The sequence below is a fragment of the Leucoraja erinacea genome, chromosome 1 (genome assembly GCF_028641065.1).
Source record: "Leucoraja erinacea ecotype New England chromosome 1, Leri_hhj_1, whole genome shotgun sequence".
Taxonomy (NCBI): Eukaryota; Metazoa; Chordata; class Chondrichthyes; order Rajiformes; family Rajidae; genus Leucoraja; species Leucoraja erinaceus.
Window position 1 is genome coordinate 53943174 of NC_073377.1, and position 20881 is coordinate 53964054.

Here is a 20881-nt window from a genome sequence, read left to right on the forward strand (position 1 = left end):
GCAGACGACATCCTGGTAAAAATGGCCGGTTTTCGGAGTTTTTCGGTTTCCGGAACTCCGGATAAAAGGTTGTGCACCTGTACTTACTTTATTTTTCTTCAGTGGGAGACCAGACAATATTGCTAACAATATTGCAGGTACTGTCCCACAGACAACCTATATATTGGACAAGGAGGTCTCTACTCCTGCATTCAAATTTGTTCAATAAAGACCAACATACTGCTTTTTACTTTATTTGCTTTACCTGTGATTTATGTAAATACACTTGAGTCCCTCTGGAAGGTAGACAAAAATGCTGTAGAAACTCAGCGGGTGAAGCAGCATCTACGGAGCGAAGGAATAGGTGACGTATCGGGTCAAGACCCTTCTTCAGATTCTGGAACTCGCCAACTTTCAAGTTGTTATTGTCTAAAATGTTTTCTGACTTCCTATTTGAGTATAAGAGCAGGGAGGTTCTACTGTAGTTGTACAGGGTCTTGATAGACTGGATAGACTCGGCTTGTACTCGCTAGAATTTAGAAGATTGAGGGGGGATCTTATAGAAACGTACAAAATTCTTAAGGGGTTGGACAGGCTAGATGCAGGAAGATTGTTCCCGATGTTGGGAAAGTCCAGAAGAAGGGGTCACAGTTTAAGGATAAGGGGGAAGTCTTTTGGGACCGAGATGAGAAAAACATTTTTCACACAGAGAATGTGGAATTCTCTGCCACAAAAGGTAGTTGAGGCCAGTTCATTGGCTATATTTAAGAGGGAGTTAGATTTGGCCCTTGTGGCTAAAGGAATCACGGTGTATGGAGAGAAGGCAGGCACAGGATACTGAGTTGGATGATCAGCCATGATCATATTGAATGGCGGTGCAGGCTCGAAGGGCCGAAAGGCCTACTCCTGCACCTATTTTCTATGTTTCTATTTATTCCACTATGTGCATGATCTCAGACGTTTCCACATATTTCACCTGCCATTTCCTTGCTTAATCATAAACCTGCCTGTTCCTTGAAGCCTCTTTTTGGCCTCGCAGCCCTTGATACCACCTATTTTATACAAGAGTCAAGTCAAGAGTCAATTTAATTGTCATTTGGACCCCTGGAGGTCCAAACGAAATGCCGTTTCTGCAGCCATACATTACACACAAATAGACCCCAGACACCACATAATTACATTTTACATAAACATCCATCACATAGCTGTGATGGAAGGCCAAAAAAACTTATCTCTCCACTGCCCTCCCCCCCCCCCCCGATGTCAGAGTCAAAGTCAAAGCCCCCGGCTGGCGATGGCGATTGTCCCGCGGCCATTAAAGCCACGCCGGGTGGTGCGAGGTCGCACATCGGGTCTTGGTGTTGGATGACTTCAAATTGGCTGGGTTGTTTGAGCCTAATTTGAAATACTTTTGTGCAGGCTGGTTAAGTAATGTTGTTAATATAGTTGGGAGTGCCTTACTCACTTGTGCCAAGTCTCACTAGTTTGCAGGCCGCAGTTCAACTTGCATAACCTAGACATGTTCTTCAATGATAGATTTAAAATGTAAAAAAATCATCATGGTGGTTAGAGATGGCGGCAGTGTGAATTGATCCCAGATGTGAAAGGTATGAATGTTATAATATAGAGACTTCTCCCAAGGTCATCTTATTCTTTTGCTTAGTCAAATTAGTGTTTATATGTTTCATTTGCATTAACATATAATGTCTCAAATACTTATTTGTTAATCATATGTAAAGCCTTCCTGGTATTGATATAGTTTAAATAATGATTTTAAACCTTCTGCCAATATAAACAAAAACTAAATGTAAATCCTTATGACTATTATACAAGTAAACATTTCAGCTAAATTGTGCTAATGCTGCAGTAATCTCCTCTCATTATTTATAATTACATCCACATAGCATGACTAGAAAATACAAGTCAATCAGGATTAAGTATGATTTATTTTAGAGATTGCACTTCTTACTAGATCTATACATCGAAACAATTTGCATTTTTAATATAATATTACATTTTAATAATAAAGTTAAATGACCTTTTACAACTTTGTTTAAAATTCATCATATGGAGTGTCCACAGCTCCAAATGTAATAGTACGGTTTAAAGTCTACTTATTCAAGCAATAGATTCCCTCATAAGCATATGCACTGCTGAACCGAAGCAATGCTAATTACATCTATAAATGTAACTGATGCACATAAATAAAGCAAGATTTTTTGAGGTGCTATGAATCGCAACCATGCTGTTAGGGGGAGTTAGCAGTCCATTTCTGCTTGTTATTATAGCGTCATAGAGTGATACTGTGTGGAAACAGGCCCTTCGGCACAACTTGCCTACACTGGCTAACATGTCCCAGCTACGCTAGTCCCACCTGCCTGCGCTTGGTCCATATCCCTCCAAACCTGTCCTGTCCATGTACCTGCTTAACTGTTTCTTAAACCTTGGGAAAGTCCCAGCCGCAACTACCTCCTCAGGCAGCTTGTTCCATACACCCACCACTCTTTGTGTGGAAAAGTTACCTCTCAGATTCCTATTAAATCTTTTCCCCTTCCCCTTAAGACTATGTCCTCTGGTCCTCGATTCGCCTACTCTGAGCAAGAGATTCTGTGGATCTACCCGATCTCTTCCTCTCATGATTTTATGCATCTCAATAAGATCACCCTCATCTTCCTGTGCTCCAGGGAATAGAGACCCAACGTCTCCCTATAGGTGAGACCCTCTGGTCCTGGCAACATCCTCGTAAATCTTGTCTGAACCCTTTCAAGCGTAAGTAAGTAAGTTTATTGGCCAAGTATTAACATACAAGGAATTTGCCTTGGTGCTCCGCCCACAAGTAACAACATGACATACAGTGACAGTTACGAATGACTCAGAAAACACTAAACATTAATAATAATCAAACATTAATGATAAAACACCATTGATCAAGCTTGTGAACCAACAAAATACCAGATCAAAGGGAGGCTACAGATTTTTGGCTGTTTATGTAGAGCATCTACTCGTGGATAAAAACTGTTTTTATGGCTGGCTGTGGCAGCTTTGACAGTCCGGAGTCGCCTTCAAAGAGTTTGTGGCCAGGGTGAGAGGGGTCTTGCCCGCTCGCTTCCTGGCCCTTGCAGTGTACAATTCATCAATGGAGGGAAAGTTGCAGCCAATAATCTTCTCTGCTGATCGGAAGATTCGCTGCAACCTCCAGGTGTCGTGCTTGGTGGCTGAGCCAAACAAGGCCATGATGGAGAAGGTGAGAACAGACTCTACGATGGCCGTGAAGAATTGGACCATCATTGCCTGTGGTAGGTTGTGCTTCCTGAGCTGCCACAGGAAGTACATCCTTTGTTGTGCCTTTTTGACTGTGGAGTTGATGGTAGCCCCCCACTTAAGATCCTTGGAGATGATGGTTCCCAGGAACTTAAAAGACTCCACAGATGTAACTGTGGTGTTGTTGATGGTGAGTGGGGTGAGGGGAAGGGGGGCTCTCCTAAAGTCTACAATCAGTTCCACTGTCTTAAGAGCATTGAGCTCTTGGTTGTTGTGAAGGCGCCAGGACGCCAGCTGTGACACATCCTGTCTGTAGGCAGATTCCTCCCCATCCTGGATCAGTGCAATCAAGGTTGTGTCATCCGAAACCTTGAGAAGCTTGACAGAGGTGTCTGTGGAGGTGCAGTCGTTGGTGTAGAGAGAGTAGAGTAGAGGAGAGAGTACGCAGCCTTGCCGCGCTCCTATGCTGAGTGTTTGCGGGTCCGAGATGTGCTTTTCCAGTCTCACATGCTGCTTCCTGTATGTCAGGAATCTGGTGATCCACTGACAGAGGGGTTCAGGCACAGTCAACTTGGAAAGTTTGGAGTGTAGTAGCTCTGGCACAATGGTGTTGAATGCTGCAAACTGCATAGGATCCAGCAGGGGATCGTGATATTTTTCAGCTTGGCCAGCAGAAGCCTTTCGAGTGTCTTCATGACTACAGAGGTCAGTGCGACAGGCCTGTAGCCATTAAGACAAGTAATCCTTGTAGGAATGTAGGAAGGAACTGCAGATAGACACAAAATGCTGGGGCAACTCAGCGGGTGAGGCAGCATCTCTAGAGCGAAGGAATGGGCAACGTTTCAGGTTGAGATCCTTCATCAGACTGATGTCAGGGGAGGGGGTGGGAAAAAGATAAAATGTAGTCGGCATCAGTAAGACTAGTGGGAGGACTGGGAAGGGGATTGAGAGAGAAAGCAATGTCTATCTGAAGCTAGAGAAGTAGTTTACACTGCTGGGGTGTAAACTACACAAGCAAAATATGAGGTGCTGTTCCTCCAATTTTCGCTGGGCCACAGATCTATTGGCCCGATATGCAAACTGCAGAGGGTCCAGCAGGGAGTTTGTGATATTTTTCAGCTTGCCCAGCACAAGCCTTTCAAGTGTCTTCATGACTACAGAGGTCAGTGCGACAGGCCTTTAGTCAAGTAATTCTTGCCTTTTTGGGTACAGGGACAACAGTGGAGACTTTGAAGCAGGCTGGGACAGTACATGTTTGCAAGGACTAGTTAAAAATGTCTGTATAGACCGGTGCCAGCTGTTTGGCACAGAGCTTAAGAGTAGAGGGGGGAAACATTGTCAGGTCCTGGAGATTTCCGTCTCTTTTGTCCTCTGAAAAGCCTCGCCGCCACCTCTATTTTTATTGTTGGTATTAGATAAGTTATGTTGTGCAGCATAGAGGGTGTGGATGATTGGGTGTGAAGTGGTGATTGGAGGGGGGTGGGTGTAGAAAGGCACAGTCTTTGCAGACTGAGGTCAGGCTGTGAATGGGTGTGAAGTGTTGGTTGGGGCGGGAAATGGTCCAGTCAAAGCTTGACAATATCTTTCCTATAACTTGGTGCCCAGACCAGAACACAATACTCTAAAGGGCCTGTCCCACTTAGGCAGCTTTTTAGGCGGGTGCAGGAGACTCTGCTCTCGCCTCATGATCACCACATGGTCGCCACATGTTTGCTGGTGGTCTGTGGTGAGTCTCCTTCATGGTCGCGAGGAGTTCCCGCATTCTGGGAACTAGTCGCGTATGGTCGCTGCAAATTTTTCAACATGTTGAAAAATTTTCTGCGACCAAAAATTGGTCACCATGGAGAAAATCGCTACTTTTGTAGTCGTAGGTGCAGTGGTAGTGGGGTCGCCATGTAGTTGTAGGTAGTCGAGGTAGACGTAAGTAGTTTTAGTTCATCTCCTTTGCTGACCGGGCAGTTTCATTGGCTCATTGGGGGAAAAAAATCATAAGTTTTCAGAACCAACGAAAACCGATCGGTAATGTTAAATGCCTGCCAAACTTCACAGCTGTGTATCTCTGGCTTATTAAAAGCTGTCTGCCTTCTTAAAAATGTCTCCACTCCCCCCTCCCCGCTCTTTGAAAGGACTTACTGTACACTGTGCTAGCCGTCTTAACCTTCCTGTTCATCGCGGTGTGTGTCTGTATCACCTTGGCTTTGCACCGTGTGAATTTCAGACAGAGCTCCCCCGCTTTCCCTGGCCCCCGCCTTTGCGATATGTGTGTGTGTGTGTGTTAAATGAATCTATTACTTCCTCAGATAGACACAAAAAGCTGGAGTAGCTCAGTGAAGACAGGCAGCACCTCTAGAGGGAAGCATTGGGTGATGTTTTGGGTCAAGTCCCTTCTTCAGACTCGACCCGGAAAGTCATCCATTCCTTCTCTCCAGAGATGCTGTCTGTCCAGCTGAGTTACTCCAGCTTTTCGGGTCTATGGTTTAAACCAGCATCTGCAGTTCCTTCCTACACTTACAATGTTAATTCCCGGGATAGCGGGATCGTCATATGCTGAGAGAACGGTGCGGTTGGGCTTGTATACTCTGGAGTTTAGAAGGATGAGAGGAGATCTTATTGAAATATATAAGATTATTAACGGTTTGGGCATGCTAGAGGTAGGAAACATGTTCCTGATATTGGGGGAGTCCAGAACCAGGGGCCACAGTTTAAGAATAAGGGGTAAGCCATTTAGAACGAGATGAGGAAACACTTTTTCACACAGAGTGTTGTGAGTGTGGAATTCTCTGCTCAGAGGGCGGTGGAGGCCGGTTCTCTGGATACTTTCAAGAGAGAGCTAGATAGGGTTCTTAAAGTTAGCGTAGTCAGGGGATATAGGGAGAAGGCAGGAACGGGGTACTGATTGGGGATGATCAGCCATGTTCACATTGAATGGTGGTGCTGGCTCAAAGGGCCGAATGGCCTACTCCTGCACCTATTGTCTATTGTCTATTATTACTCTCTCAGCTTTAATTGATGCCCGTGCATCAAAAGATTCCACTGGTTGGCATGTTGCACTAATTTGCTTCCATAGATATTTACAATGTGTCATGCAATAATATAAACGTGTGTTAAGGCCCACTGTGGACAGCTAGTATGCTTTGCAACTTGGCTTAATTACAATATTTTAATTTGCTCTTTACAATCATATTTGGCTTTTTCTTTAGGACCAACTAATGTGGAGGATACTGTTGGACTAGTTATCAAAGATGCTGGTATGTTATCTTTACAAAGATATTCCTTTCAATAAAGTAGTAACATCAGCAGTGTTATTTATTTTTACACTAATGTTTTTTTATGAAAGCAACTTATGCTCTTCTTATGAACAACATTGTTATGTATCTAAATAATACATTTTAACACTATATAACCAGGGTAGACTAAGTCTAGGTAATCTTTATATATTTTGTATTTATTATATAACAATATAGATTGATCCTATTATAAAACTAAGTCGGATTATTGACACGTTGTATTTTGCTCCTGGCAGTGTACAATGCAGTTGGATTGGCAGCCTATGAACTTTTTGATAATGTGGACTTCGACCAGTGGTTTAAAAGCCAGCTTCTAGCTGAGTTGCAAGTTACTCATATAAGGTAAGCCACAACTATTTAAACAAATTATGCAAGCCTGCTATTTAAATATGCAATTGTAAAGTTTTCACAAGAATATTAAATTGTCTTTAGTTTCACTTCCTGCCTTTGCATTCAGTTATTGGCTTGTTCATTTGTTTTTACTTCAGTTTAAAAAGAAATCTGACTAGTTTGTTGTTAAATACACCAAGGTGCAATGAATTTACTTATTTGCATGAAGCTCACAGAGCAACCAATATACATGGTAGTAATAAGTACAACAATAAACACACTGAGTAAATTACAGCAGATTGGTGCAAAGATTGTAGTGCAATCTGAAGTAGTGTAAAGTAACTACAGTACAATAATGGAATAACTGAATGAGATAGATGAAGGAGTAAGAGTATGTGGCAGACGGTCTAGGAAGGGGATGAGAAAGAGGTGATTGGTTCAGAAGTCTGAGAGCAGTGGGGAAGAAGCTGTTACTATGTCTGGGCTTTCAACTTCCTGCATCTTCTCTCGGAAAGTAGAAGAGAGAAAAGGAAATGACCAGAGTTGTCGGGACCCTTGTTGACACTGCTGTCATCCTGATGCAAAGCAAGGTAAGGATGGACTGGATAGAAGGAAGTGATGAGACTGCGATGGTTCTGTGTTCACCACTTCCTGAAAAATGTAGGTGGTCAAGAGCACAGCAGTTTGTCTACCAGGCTGAGGCATCCAATCTAAATACTGTCTATACCGCAGCTGTAAAAGTTCGAGAACCATTGTGGATATATGGAATCTTCTCAGATGCATAGGAAAGTAAATACACTGATGCTCTTTCTTGATCACAGCATCAGTGTGACGGGACCAGTTAGATTGTTGGTGATATGGATGCCGAGGAACATAAAGCTTTCAACCATTTCTACAACAGCTCTGTTGATGAAGAAGGGTTGTGTTGACCACTCTTCAGTAAAAGCACATGACAGCCCGCTTGGAGTTTGCCAAAGGGCACCTAAACAAGATTCTCTGGTTTGATGAAACCAAGATTGAACTCTTTGGCCTGAATGCCAAGTGCCACATCTGGAGGAAACCAGGCACCGCTCATCACCTGGCCAATACCATACCTACGGTGAAGTATGGTGGTGGCAGCATCATGCTGTGGGGATGTTTTTCAGCGCAGGGACTGGGAGACTAGTCAGGATCGAGGGAAAGATGAACGGAGCAAAGTACAGAGAGATCCTTGATGAAAACCTGCTCCAGAGCGTCCTGGTCCTCATGTTGGAAGGGTTCACCTTCCAACAGGACAACGACCCTAAGCACACAGCCAAGACCAAGCAGGAGTGGCTTTGTGACAAGTCTGTGAATGTTCTTGAGTGGCCCAGCCTTGAACCCGATCAAATATATCTGGAGGGATCTGAAAATAGCTGTGCATCGACGCTCCCCATCCAACCTGACAGAGCTTGAGAGGATCTGCAGAGAAAAATGGGAGAAATTACCCAAATACGGGTGTACTTGTAGCGTCAGACCCAACAAGACTTGAGGCTGTAATCGCTGCCAAAGGTGCCACAACAAAGTACTGAGTAAAGGGTCTGAATACTTGTGTAAATGTGATATTTCAGTTATTTACTTTTAATTACTTTGCAAACATTTCTAAACACCTGTTTTCACTTTTTTATTATGGGGTATTGTGTATAGATTGATGATTTAAAAAAAAAGAATCAATTTTAGAATAAGACTGTAACGTAACAAAATGTGGAAAAAGTGAAGGGGTCTGAATACTTTATGAATGCACTGTATGTGACTGTGATGCGATAGACCATGTGTTTGGGTGCCTTTCATGCCGCTGCAAGCAAGATTGTACATCGCCATACTTCTGCATGTGTCAAACTTTTACTTTAACTCCCAACTCTTCTTTGCATTCATAGTTCTCTCTTTATCACACCCACGCCCCCACCTCAGTTGTACTTTCATTACTCACGTTCTGAATTCACTTTAAGTTTTAAACCCTTTACTTATGTATTTTTCTTCACCCATCTCTTCTCCCTATCTCCCTCTTCCTACCCACATCATCCCTATCCATGGCTAATCTCTTTTGAATCCTCTCTCAGGAAGGATGCTCTTCCCATCTCTTGTATGTTCTCAATCTCCAAAGAGTTGCAGGGAATCCTCAAACTGATCTATACTCTGAGAGTGCAAGAAGATTGTGCTCTAGCAATTTCTGAAGGAATAGGATAAATTCATAAGGTGGATTTAAGTAAAGGCATATTGGGAAGTATGAATTACGAAGCAATTGTGTCCTGGTGCATGTGAGGACTTTGCAATTATCAACCTTTCATGCACAGGAACCTTAAGGGCCTGTCCCACTTAGATAGATAGATAGATAGATGGATGGATGGATGGATGGATGGATGGATGGATGGATGGAAAGAAAGAATTTATTGCCACACAACCAGGGTCGGTGGAAATTTGGGTTGTCAGCAGCGGTACAATAATAAAGAACACACAACCACAATAAAACTGTAACACAAACATCCACCACAGCATTCATCACTGTGGTGGAAGGCACAAAATTTGGTCAGTCCTCCTCCATTTCCCCCCCGTGGACAGGACCAGAGTCCAGAGTCAGTCCAGGATCGGCTCTTCCTCACCGGAGACCGCGGCTTTAAGATGGTGTAGGCTGATCGGTCGAGATTTAAAGACTCCGCCGCAGCCAGAAGCACCGTAGACTGCAGGGCCGGGGGTGATGGTAAGTCCATGCCGGACCCGTGGTAGAAGTTGGCCGCGGGCCGGCAGTGGTGGCTTCTTCTTCCCCCGGGTCCCCCACGAGGGATCCCCCCGGGCTGTAGACGCCGCGCCAGCTGGAACTCTGCAGACCGCGGATTCAGGCTACCGGCAGCCTCGGGCCAGCGAAACGGAACGCTCCCCTCCAGCGAGCCCCAGCGAGGGCTCACCCGCTCCACGCCAAGAGTCCACACTGCGCCCGCCGCTGAAGCCCCGGGCGCGTCTCCGGGAAAGGCCGCGCCGATCCTTGATGTTAGGCCACAGGGGAGGCGGCCTGAAAAAACTCGCCTCTCCATGAAGGAGGCGACCGAAGCGGTTTCCCCCTTACCCCCCCACACCACCCCCCACACAAGACACACGAAGGAACAATACATACTAATAAATAAAAAAAGGTTGAAAAAACTGACGCGCTGCTGACATGGCTGCTGCCAGAGCAGCGCCCCCTACACATTACTAGGCGACTTCTTTGGCGAGTGCAGGAGACTCTGCGTTCGCCACAAGATCGCCACCTGTTGCAGATGGTCTCCTTCATGGTCGGGAGGAGTTCTCGCATTCTGAGAACAAGTCGCGGTCTCAGTATGGTCGTCGAAAAATTTTCAACATGTTGAAAAATTTTCTGCGACCAAAAATGGGCTGCCATGGAGAAAATCGATACTTTTGTAGTCGTAGGTCTAGTCGTAGTGAGGTCGCCATGTTATCGTAGGTAATCGTAGGTAGTCGTGACAGTCATAGGTAGTCTTAAAGCCCTGTCTCATGATGCAAGCTGACCCACGAGGTACCCCGAGTGAAAGACTCGTGGTTGTGTACGAGATTGCAAGTGTATGATCAAGAGTTTAACCGAGTTCCCACGGGTATGACAAGTTTGCCGTTTACTTGTCATTTCTGCGATGTTCCAAGTTCATCTCCCGAGTTACTCTTGAGCCAACCCTGAATTAAGGTGTTTTAATAAGCAACTCTTTGTAGACAGATGAAATGACAGCAGCATTTAGGAGGCTTTTTAGGTAGGACATGAATATGCAGGGAGTGGAGGGAAACAGATTACATGTAGGCAAAGGAGATTAATTTAACTTGGTGTGTGCTCACACAGCCAGTACGCTAGTCTCTCCTCCCCCCCCCTCCACCTTTCCCTCCCAACTCCAGTCCCGTCCCGACCCCCTGGGAAACTGACGGGAGCGACAATCAACTGGGGGGGGGGTCAGGTTAAACAGCTGTGCATGGAGCCCGCCACCGGTCCAGAGATGCTGCCTGCCCGCTGAGTTGTACACTTTTCCTACCTTCTCACCATATCCTCTGACTCCGCTATCTTTAACAGCTCTAACTGCTTTCAAGAGAGTTAAATAGAGCTCGTAAAGATAGCTTTTTTGTTCTTTTTTGTTCTTAATTTGTTCTTTGTACCTTTTCATACCTCGCGTCGCCCTTTCCCCCGACTCTCAGTCTGAAGAAGGATCTCGACCTGAAACGTCGCCTATTCATTTTCTGTCCTGTCCCGCTGCCTGTCCCGCTGAGTGACTCCAGCATTTTGTGTCTACCTTCGGTGTAAACCGGCATCTGCAGTTCCTTCCTACCCGTTTTATCTTCTATATTGTGCAGAACAATACTTGCCATCTCATCGTCGAATCCCCAAACTCACTAATTCTGAGACGGCACAGGAAATTGGGTCTTTGATTTTTTTTGGTTTAAATAGAGTTTCCTATCTCAATAAGGTAGGTCGTAGACCTATAAGTTAATGGTATAGTTTCCAAAGTTTACACTGGAGGTCTGAAATTTATGCTGTGTCTGAACGGGAACGGTCATCTCAGATCTCAATTGCAGAACCCTTAACGCGTTTGTACCAGAATATAAAAAAGGCTTTCACGCCATTAAGCAAAGTAGCCAACAAATGGCACAACATTTTACTTAACAAAAGTTATTAGCAAGTATAACTCTGCATAAAAATGAAACAAGTTGGACGTTAAGATCTGCGGAAATCTTGCGCATAATTTTGCAAGACTTAAGAGTTCCCACGGTAGACGCACGAGACACTAAAGTAAACGCATGGGCCACTACGTTCTTAAAACTAGTTCAAATGTTTCAGTTCTTTAACACAAGAGTAAATTTGACTTGTGAAAACTTTAAACATGTTTGAATTTTTCCAAGAGTTAACAAGTTTCACGGGTACCTGCCGTTAGCGCCACGAGTCTCTAAGTTGAGTCCACGAGTTCCGATGTTACAGCTACGTTAATCGTACGTTATTACCACGAGTTTTAACGGGGTACCTCGTGTGTCAACTTGCACCGTGAGACGGGTTTTAGTTAATCGCCTTTGCTGACTGGTCATTTTCATTGGCTCATTGCGAAAAAAAAGGTATGTAAAACAGCAGCACGCGATGCACTGTCATTCCAGTGCGCGGTCATTGTGTAATTTTTCTTTCAGTGGATCAGACGGTGTGAGAAATGGCTCCGAGGAGAAGCCTTCAGCACAGGGGCAGGGCACAACCCTCAACACCACCCACCAGGCTGTTATCAACTTTTGTTTGTTTATAAGACTTTTGTATGTTTCATTACCAATAAAGGAAATCCCTGACTTTTTAACCTCAAATTGATGTATGAATATCATTCTTTTTCATAGTACAGGTGCACAACCTTTTATCCGAAAGCCTTGGGACCAGACACTTTTCGTAATTCAGAATTTGTCGGCCTTCGGAATGGAAATTTTTTAGCGTAGATTTTAATGGCTGGCTCAGTGGTAGAGTGCTCGGCTCATATCCGCAAGGTCGCGAGTTTGCGCCTCGATCCTGGCAGTTACTCGGTCGCGAGTTTGAGTCTTCAATGTAGTTTTTTCTTGCAGAATAAATGTTTGTATGAAATGCAGTGTAGGAGAGGTGTACTGACTGTGTGGGCAGAACTTTGGAAGTGATTGCCCACCAGTCTAAAAAGCCGCTGTGTCTCCCTGTCCCTGGGATAGCAGGGGGAGATCAAACAGCACAATACCCCCCTCCCCCTCCAACTCCAGAGGAATCCTCTCCCCGATGGGCCTCTACGGCGACAAGTGGCAGTTTGCCCACAGCCCGAGCTGCGCCCCCTCATCCGCCACCCCAAGAACAAGACGTACCTTGCACACCATCAGCTTCTGCCCCTACGTGTTCCTCTGGAGTTGGAGCGGGGCTGGGCTGGAGTTGCTGCTGGCTGTGGGTCTCTGGGATCTCCGTGCTTGCAGTGGGCCTGGGTGTCGGTGTCCCGTTGGTCCTGACGTCTCCGGCCACCCCCCTGGACTGGAACTGAGACTGGGAACTGTACCGCCCTTGCCCCCTCCCTCTGCAACTGCAAACAACCCCACTCTCCTGCAAGAGCGGTACAGTTCCCGGAGGATAGCAGGTGGCCGGAGACGTCAGGACCAACAGGAACCCACTCCCCGATGGGCCCCTACGACGCCCCGAGCTGCGCCCCGTCATCCGTAACCCAGGTTCCTCTGTAGTTGGAGCGGGGCTGGGCTGGGCTGCTGCTGGCTGTGGGTCTCTGGGTTCTCCGTGCTTGCGGTGGGCCTGGTGGTCGACGTCCAATTGGTCCTGACGTCTCCGGTGACTGCACTGACCTGCTGCCATCGCCGACAGTACAAAGGCCCCGCGCTGGTGCAATGAGCGGGGAGCTGGAGAGGGGAGGGATGGGGTCACACACATGGCCGGGAAGCAGAGGGGTGTAGGTGGGGTGAAACTGAAGGGAGCAACAATCTGCTGCTGCCTGCACGCTGAGTTAAAAAGTTCCCACACAAGACTCACGATACACTGTGTATCGTGAGTCTACAGTGGGAACTTTTTAACTCAGCGGGCAGGTAGCAGCATATTGTCAATTATTAACCCTCCCGCGCAATATACCCTCACCTTCTCTTTTATGAATGGGGATTTAGTTCCCCTTTCTTCGAGGACCGACCGGAGGTTCCGCTGTCACCTCTGCGGGCTGCCCTCGGTGAACGTCCTGTCTCCCTGTCCCTGGGATAGTAGGGGGCGATCAAACAGCACAATACCCCCCTCCCCCTCCAACTCCAGAGGAATCCGCTCCCCGATGGGCCACTATGGCGACAAGTGGCAGTTCGCCCACAGCCCGAGCTGCGCGACCACAAGAACAAGACGTCCCTTGCACACCATCAGCTTCTGCCCATACACTGCGTGTTCCTCTGGAGTTGGAACGGGGCTGGGCTGGAGTTGCTGATCTGGGATCTCCGTGCTTGCAGTGGGCCTGGGGGTCGGTGTCCCGATGAGGGGGCGCAGCTCGGGGAACGGCTTCTGGTGGTCCTGACGTCTCCGGCCAGTTTGCAGTTTTCCTCTGGAGTTGGAACGGGGCTGGGCTGCTGCTGGCTGTGGGTCTCTGGGATCTCCGTGCTTGCAGTGGGCCTGGGGGTCGGTATCCCGTTGGTCCTGACGTCTCCGGTGACTGGCACTGTGCTGCTAGCATCGCCGACGTGAAGACAGTGCAAAGCCCCCGCGCCGGTGCGGGGAGGGAAGGGAAGGGGTCACACACATGGCCGGGAAGCAGAGGGGTGTAGGTGGGGTGAAACTGAAGGGAGCGACAATCTGCTGCTGCCTGCACGCTGAGTTAAAAAGTTCCCACGCAAGACTCACGATACACTGTGTATCATGTCTACCGTGGGAACTTTTTAACTCAGCGGGCAGGTAGCAGCATATTGTCAATTATTAACCCTCCCGCGCAATATACCCTCACCTCTTTTATGAATGGGGATTTAGTTCCCCTTTCTTCGAGGACCGACCGGAGGTTCCGCTGTCACCTCTGCGGGCCGCCCTCGGTGAACGTCTTCAAGGACCTTTCTTCAAGGACCGAAAAAATGTCGCTATTCGGAGGTTTTCGTTATTTGGATCTTCAGATAAAAGGTTGTGCACCTGTAGTCCCTCATGTCATCACTTATATCTCATATTTCATTTTTAGATCATTGAAACACACACAAACGCAAGGAAGGAATGCACTGTATTTAAAGTTTGACTGCACATTTATTTTGATGAAGAAAACAGTCACAAGCACTTCAAATGCATTGCATTTAAAAGGATTTTATTTTTATACATCCCAATAAATCTAACACTAAAAAAGGCAATACACTGAATTTAAAAGAACATTTTTATACATTTTGGTAAATTAACACTAAAACTTGCAATACACGGAATTTTAAAGAACGTTTGAAAAATCTAATGTCATTTTTTTTTAGGTGATCTTACGACTATAGAGTCGTAGCCAGTCATAGCTTGTTGTAGCTTGCTTTCTGTGATCGTGGGTGTAGTCGTCTGTAAGTCGAAGGTGGTCGTCTTCAGTCCCCACTATTGGGTCACCAATTGTCACGAGTGCATCGGCGATTAAGTTGTAGATAGTCGTAGCTTGTGCTACATAGTCGTAGGATGTCTTCTATATAGTCGTAGGATGCGTTTGATACATTCACTTTTTCGGCGATTCAACAAGACTATGACAGTCGCCTGCACTCGCAAAAAGGTCGCCTAAGTGGGACAGGCCCTTTTCACAGATTATTTTTGCATTCTAATTAGAAGTCGGGGGGAATTTTCAGAATCTCAATATGTATGCTCAATGGTATTTAAACTCTCCTTGAGAGCATATGAATTATCATATATTTTGGTAGGCCTTCCATTTTAAATATTGTTTGAGATCTCTATTGTTTATTGGTCAGAAACCTAGATTGCAATTATAAATAGTAGCAATTTTGTTGTTCTGCAATAATCCAAATCTAAAATGTTGAACTGGAATTAATTTAGTTTTTCTGGGAACTTCATGGATGCCTCTATTAGAGACACTAATTGTGTGTGATTGGTTTTATTACAATTTGTTAGTTGTGTTTGGTTTTGGTACTATGATTAACAATTTTGTTTTAATACAGAACTCCCTGTAAAAAGATTGCTTGTATGTAATCACTCTTTTTATCTTCAACGTACAGATACAAAGTTATTCGACGCAGAGTGATTTGGCTGATTGGTCAATGGATTTCAGTAAAATTTCAATCAGAATTAAGACCAATGTTGTACGAGGCTATTCTGAATCTTATGCAAGACCAAGATCGTGTGGTAAGTTTTAAAATGAAATATTCTTTTTAAATTTATGAATTTCTGCAGTGACCATTAATGATCTAGCCATTTTTCATCGTATTTGCAACATTCATTAAGTTAAAGAAAGGTGTATAACGTGAAATTGAGTATAACTTTCAGCCTCTCATGCCTGTTCTGCCTTGGAATAGTATCATGGATTATGTTTCGTCTCTGTGTTATTTTCTTACTCTAACCTCACATACCTTGATTCTGTTAATACCTAAAACTTATTAATTTGTTTCTTGAACATTCACAATCAATAAGCCCCCACAGCTTTGTTAGATAGATAATTCGGAGAATCCGTGTTTGGATGTGACATGACTGCAGTGCTTTGATATATTGACTGTGGAGTCAATTAATCTGTTACATGGAAATACAACAGTTTCCCACGCGTTCAGTCTTGTGCTGAATTTCACTAGGTTGGCAACCCATTGCAGAGCGACTTTGGCGTTATTGCGGGCATGTTCTTTTACACTCTTTGAGACAGTTTTACGTATGACACAGAATGAGGCTATTTGGGCCACTGAGATTTGCATAGATACATAAATACATAGAAAATAGGTGCAAGAGTAGGCCATTCGGCCCTTCGAGTCTGCACCACCATTTAATGTGATCATGGCTGATCATCCACAATCAGTACCCCATTCCTGCCTTCTCCCCATATCCCTTGATTCCGCAAGCCCTGAGAACTTGCCAGCCCTGAGAACTTGGATCCAGTGAATCGGCCTCCACAAATTCATAACTCTCTGGGTGAAAATGTTTCTCCTCATGTCAGTTCTAAATGGCCAACCCTTTATTCTTAAACTGTGTCCCCTGGTTCTGGACGCCCCCAACATTGGGAACATGTTTCCTGCATCTAGTGTGTCCAATCCCTTAATATTTTTATGTTTCTATAAGATCCTCTCTCATCCTTCTAAATTCCAGTGAATACAAGCCCAGTCACTCCATTCTTTCATCATATGACAGTCCCGCCATCCCGGGAATAAACCTCGTAAACCTACATTGCACCCCCTCAATAGCAAGAATGTCCTTCCTCAAATTAGGAGACCACAACTGCACACAATACCCCGGGTGTGGTCTCACCAGGGCCCTACACAAAAGAACCTCTTTGCACCTATACTCGACTATTGTTATAAAGGCCAATATGCCATTAGCTTTCTCTCACTGCCTGCAGTACCTGCATGCTTACTTTCAGTGACTGATGTACAAGGACACCCAGGTCTCGTTGCACTTCCCATTTTCGTAATGACACCATTCAGATAATAATCTGCCTTCATTTTCACATTTATCCACATTATACTGCATCTGCCATGCATCTGCCCACTCCCCCAACCTGTCCAAGCCACCCTGCATCCTCATAGCATCCTCCTCACAGTTCACCCTACCACCCAGTTCTGTGCAATCTGCAAATTTGCTAATGTTACTTTTAAATCCTTCATCTAAATCATTAATATATATTGTAGATAGCTGTGGTCCCAGCACCGAGCCTTGCGGAACCCCACTAGTCACTACCTGCCATTCTGAAAGGGACCCGTTAATTCCTACTCTTTGTTTCCTGTCTGCCAACCAATTTTCTATCCATGTCAGCACTACCCCCAATACCATGTGCCATAATTTTGCCCAATAATCTCCTATGTGGGACCTCAAATGAAAGTCCAGGCACACTATATCCACTGGCTCTCCCTTGTCCATTTTCTTAGTTACATAAGAGACTCATGTAACTAGGAAAATGCAGTCATCAATGCAGTGGAGAAAGTGTTGGGGGATCATAGTGGTGTACGTTTGGACCCGGGTTCAATCCTGACTACGGGTGCTGTCTCTATGAAGTTTGTACATTCTCCCCGTGACTATGTGGGTGTTCTCCGGGTGTTCCGGTTTCCGCCCACAATCCAAAGACCTATAGGTTTGTAGGTTAATTGGCTTCAGGAAAAATTGTAAATTGGCCCTAGTGTGCAGGATAGCAGTAGTGTACGGGGTTTGCTGGTCAGTACAGACTCAGTGGGCCGAAGGATCCGTTTCCGTGCTGTATCTCTAAACTAAACAAAACTAGCAAAAAGACATGGATTATGCTTGAACAGTAAAATAATATTGCTGATATTTTGCTCTAAGTTTATATGCTTCCAACTTGTGGACCAAGTTTCAATGGGGAATATGCAGGAAGCAATATTTATTTAATCACAAGTATTAGATGAACTATCTGATTTGGGGCCAGAAAGAAGATGTAGATCATGTGGTATGAATATTAATTGTTTTTTATCTGTTGCAATGGAAGATGTTGGTGCTAAAGTCATCGGAAAAGGAATAGTAGTGGAGATGCTGGATGTGCTTTAAAAAATTGATATCAGGGAAGCTCCTAGAAAAATAATTCATGTGGGAAATTAGTTATTAATAGGAACTGCAAATGCTAATTTATACCAAAGATAGACACAAAATGATGGAGAAACTCAGCAGGTCAGGCAGCATCTCTGAAGAACATGGATTGGTCCCGACCTGAAATGTCACCTATACATGTTCTCCAGAGATGCTGTCTGACCTGCTGAGTTACTTTCAAAGTTAGCTTTTTTGTCTATTTTCGGGAAATTAGCTTTGCATTGGATCAAGAACGGGATTCATTGAAGATCATGCCTTGTCCTACCTCCACCTCTATTTCAGCATTTCTCCCTCCTGCATCAATCAGAAGAATGAATTTTATCGGAAATGTTGCCTATCCAGTCCTTCCACAGATGCTGCCTGACCTGCTGAGCTACTCCCACACTTTTGCTCATTCCAACGTCCGCAGTTCCTTGTATCCCCACATTTGTGCTACGTTTTGTGACAAAGTACTTACTGTGGCGCCCAGCTGTAAATTTATTATATCCCATTGTCCTGGATTCTCTATGCCATTCCTAACCACTTTCAATTGTCTAAAGCACTTGACTTTGATCATGCCTTAGTCCCAAAGGCATATATGTCTGATATTTACAATCTCCTGAATTGTAGCATCATACTGCTTAGTCTACGGTAGCCTCCAAGGCCAAATCTGCTTTCCAGTGATGCCACAACCAGAACTGATCACCAATAAAGTTGCAGCCAAATCAACATTTTGCAGCATAACTCCCTCTTTATTGTTTTAAAGTTCTCCTTGAGTTAAAAGCTTTCATTCCATTAACCATGTTGATTTTTTTTTAAAACACGATTTCTATACGTGGGTGAGTTGACCTTTGCTCTGGTTCAATTACTTGCTTCACTATTTAGTAGATACTCCATCTTTTAAGATTGCAATGAATGATCCCTAGCTGTCTTTTAACATACTTTATCCGGCGCAGCTTTGCCCATTTCCTTAAATCGTGAATGCTTTTTGCTATGCTCTGCTCCCACATGCACCATAAAGAGGGCAAAGTTGATGTTGTCAATAAACTTTGATATATAACTCTCCCCTTTCCTAAGTCATTAATATTAAAAAGCTGAGTCTCCACTACAGATCACTGGAGGACCAACAAGAGCATCAGTCTCTCAATTGAAATGTATATTGGGCATCACTATTCTGAATTCTATCTCTGAACCAGTATAGTTAGATTGGAGTATCTCATGCCTCATCACTTTTAATCGCGTGTAGATATTTACAAAATATATCTTTTGAATGCCTTACGGTTAGTCTTTATGGATATGTGTTTTATGGATAGACATAATTGATGCCATTGTTACATATCTGAAGATTATATTTTGGAAAATGAGAAAAACACCGCAAGATTGTTTCTCACTTTATGGCATCAGTGAAACAAAAATTATATCGCATGACCAAATTACAATGTGAATAAGATTAATGGATAAGAATTTCATTTGAATTTTTTATGAGTGCAGTTAAACAGCAATGAAAAATGAAAAGTTGTGGTGGAGTGATAGCTCTAAGCAAGGAAATAGACACAATGAAATGATGAACCATTGCTAGATAAATAACAGGGCTGGCAAATAAATATTGTAGGTTGCATCAGAATGGATAGGGAGAGGTTTTAGTGAAAATGTGCAAAGTGGAAATAAAAGGACAGCAAAAATTGAAATCCAGATTTAATTTGACCGTTTTAAAAGAAAGGGAAGAATTGATCTTGCATGTTATAATCCATAAAATAGTGAAATGGAAGTAGAGAAAGAAACAATGAAGCAAACATGAATTGAAGGAAATTGAATAGTAATCATAGTAGGGTTCAATTTCTTGTTTTGAGTAGTGTGTGCTAGACTCTTTTCTTTCTTGGTGTAACTTGTACTACCAGAGACAGAACTGAAGCAGAGAGATGACAGAAGTCAGACTGAAACATTGTGGAATTGTAATCATAAATTAATGATTAATGACAAAGAGAACAATTATTAATGACTAAGAGAAAATTGTTAAAGGAGTGAATCAGGAAAAAATTAAGTGTTATAAGAAACTGATTTTAAGGGAATCAGGGCAAGTAAATTGGAAATACCATCTGGCAAGAAAAAAAGTGTAGACGCCTTGTGAAACCAACGTATGTGATGAATAGGATCCCGGAGAAATATTCTTGAAAAAACAAGAGTAAAATAACATTATACATCATAAATAGTGCATCATGAATAAGTAAAATGATAAGGGCAATAGAGGGAGCAACAAGTATGAAATAAGAAAAGGACGTTGATTAATAATTGAGGGAGCTTGAAACTTCTTAGTTTTTAACAGTGTATGCAGAACTCCTTTCCTGCTCAGTGTGTCTTGCCCACAAAAGAGGCACAACTGAACCAGACAATGTTGTGTTGGGTCATCTAAACAGTTGTAATGACAACCTAATAGATTAATGTCCAAAAGAAAATTGTTAAAAATATAGATCAGAAAAAGCTTGAAATAATACAGGGGACTGATTTGAATGGAAACGAGATCGAAAACAGGAAACATAAATTTGCAAAACTGAGTGGCAAGTGGAAGATTCAACATCAGTAATAAATTCATACGGTCATAAGGAATAGGAGTAGAATTGGCCCATTCGGCCCATCAAGTCTACCCCGCCATTCAATCATTGTTGATCTATCTCTCCCTCCTAACCCTGTTCTCCTGCCTTCTCCCCATATCCCCTGAAACATGTACTGATCAAGAATCTCTCTCTCTGCCTTTGAAATATCCACTCACTTGGCCTCAACTGCCTTCTGTGGCAAAGAATTTCACAGATTCACCACCTTCTGACAAAATAAATTTCTCCTCATCTTCCTAAAA

General features: G+C 44.0%; 1 protein-coding gene across 2 annotated transcripts in view; it reads left to right on the plus strand.

The window, feature by feature from the left end:
• Nucleotides 1-20881, plus strand: part of ipo11 (importin 11) — a 333610-nt gene that overhangs the window by 98892 nt on the left and 213837 nt on the right. For both annotated transcript variants that reach the window (XM_055634916.1, XM_055634917.1), the window contains exons 15-17: nt 6441-6488; nt 6764-6869; nt 15534-15660. In XM_055634916.1, the coding sequence (XP_055490891.1) occupies nt 6441-6488; nt 6764-6869; nt 15534-15660 (281 nt within the window). The remainder of the gene's footprint in view (nt 1-6440; nt 6489-6763; nt 6870-15533; nt 15661-20881) is intronic.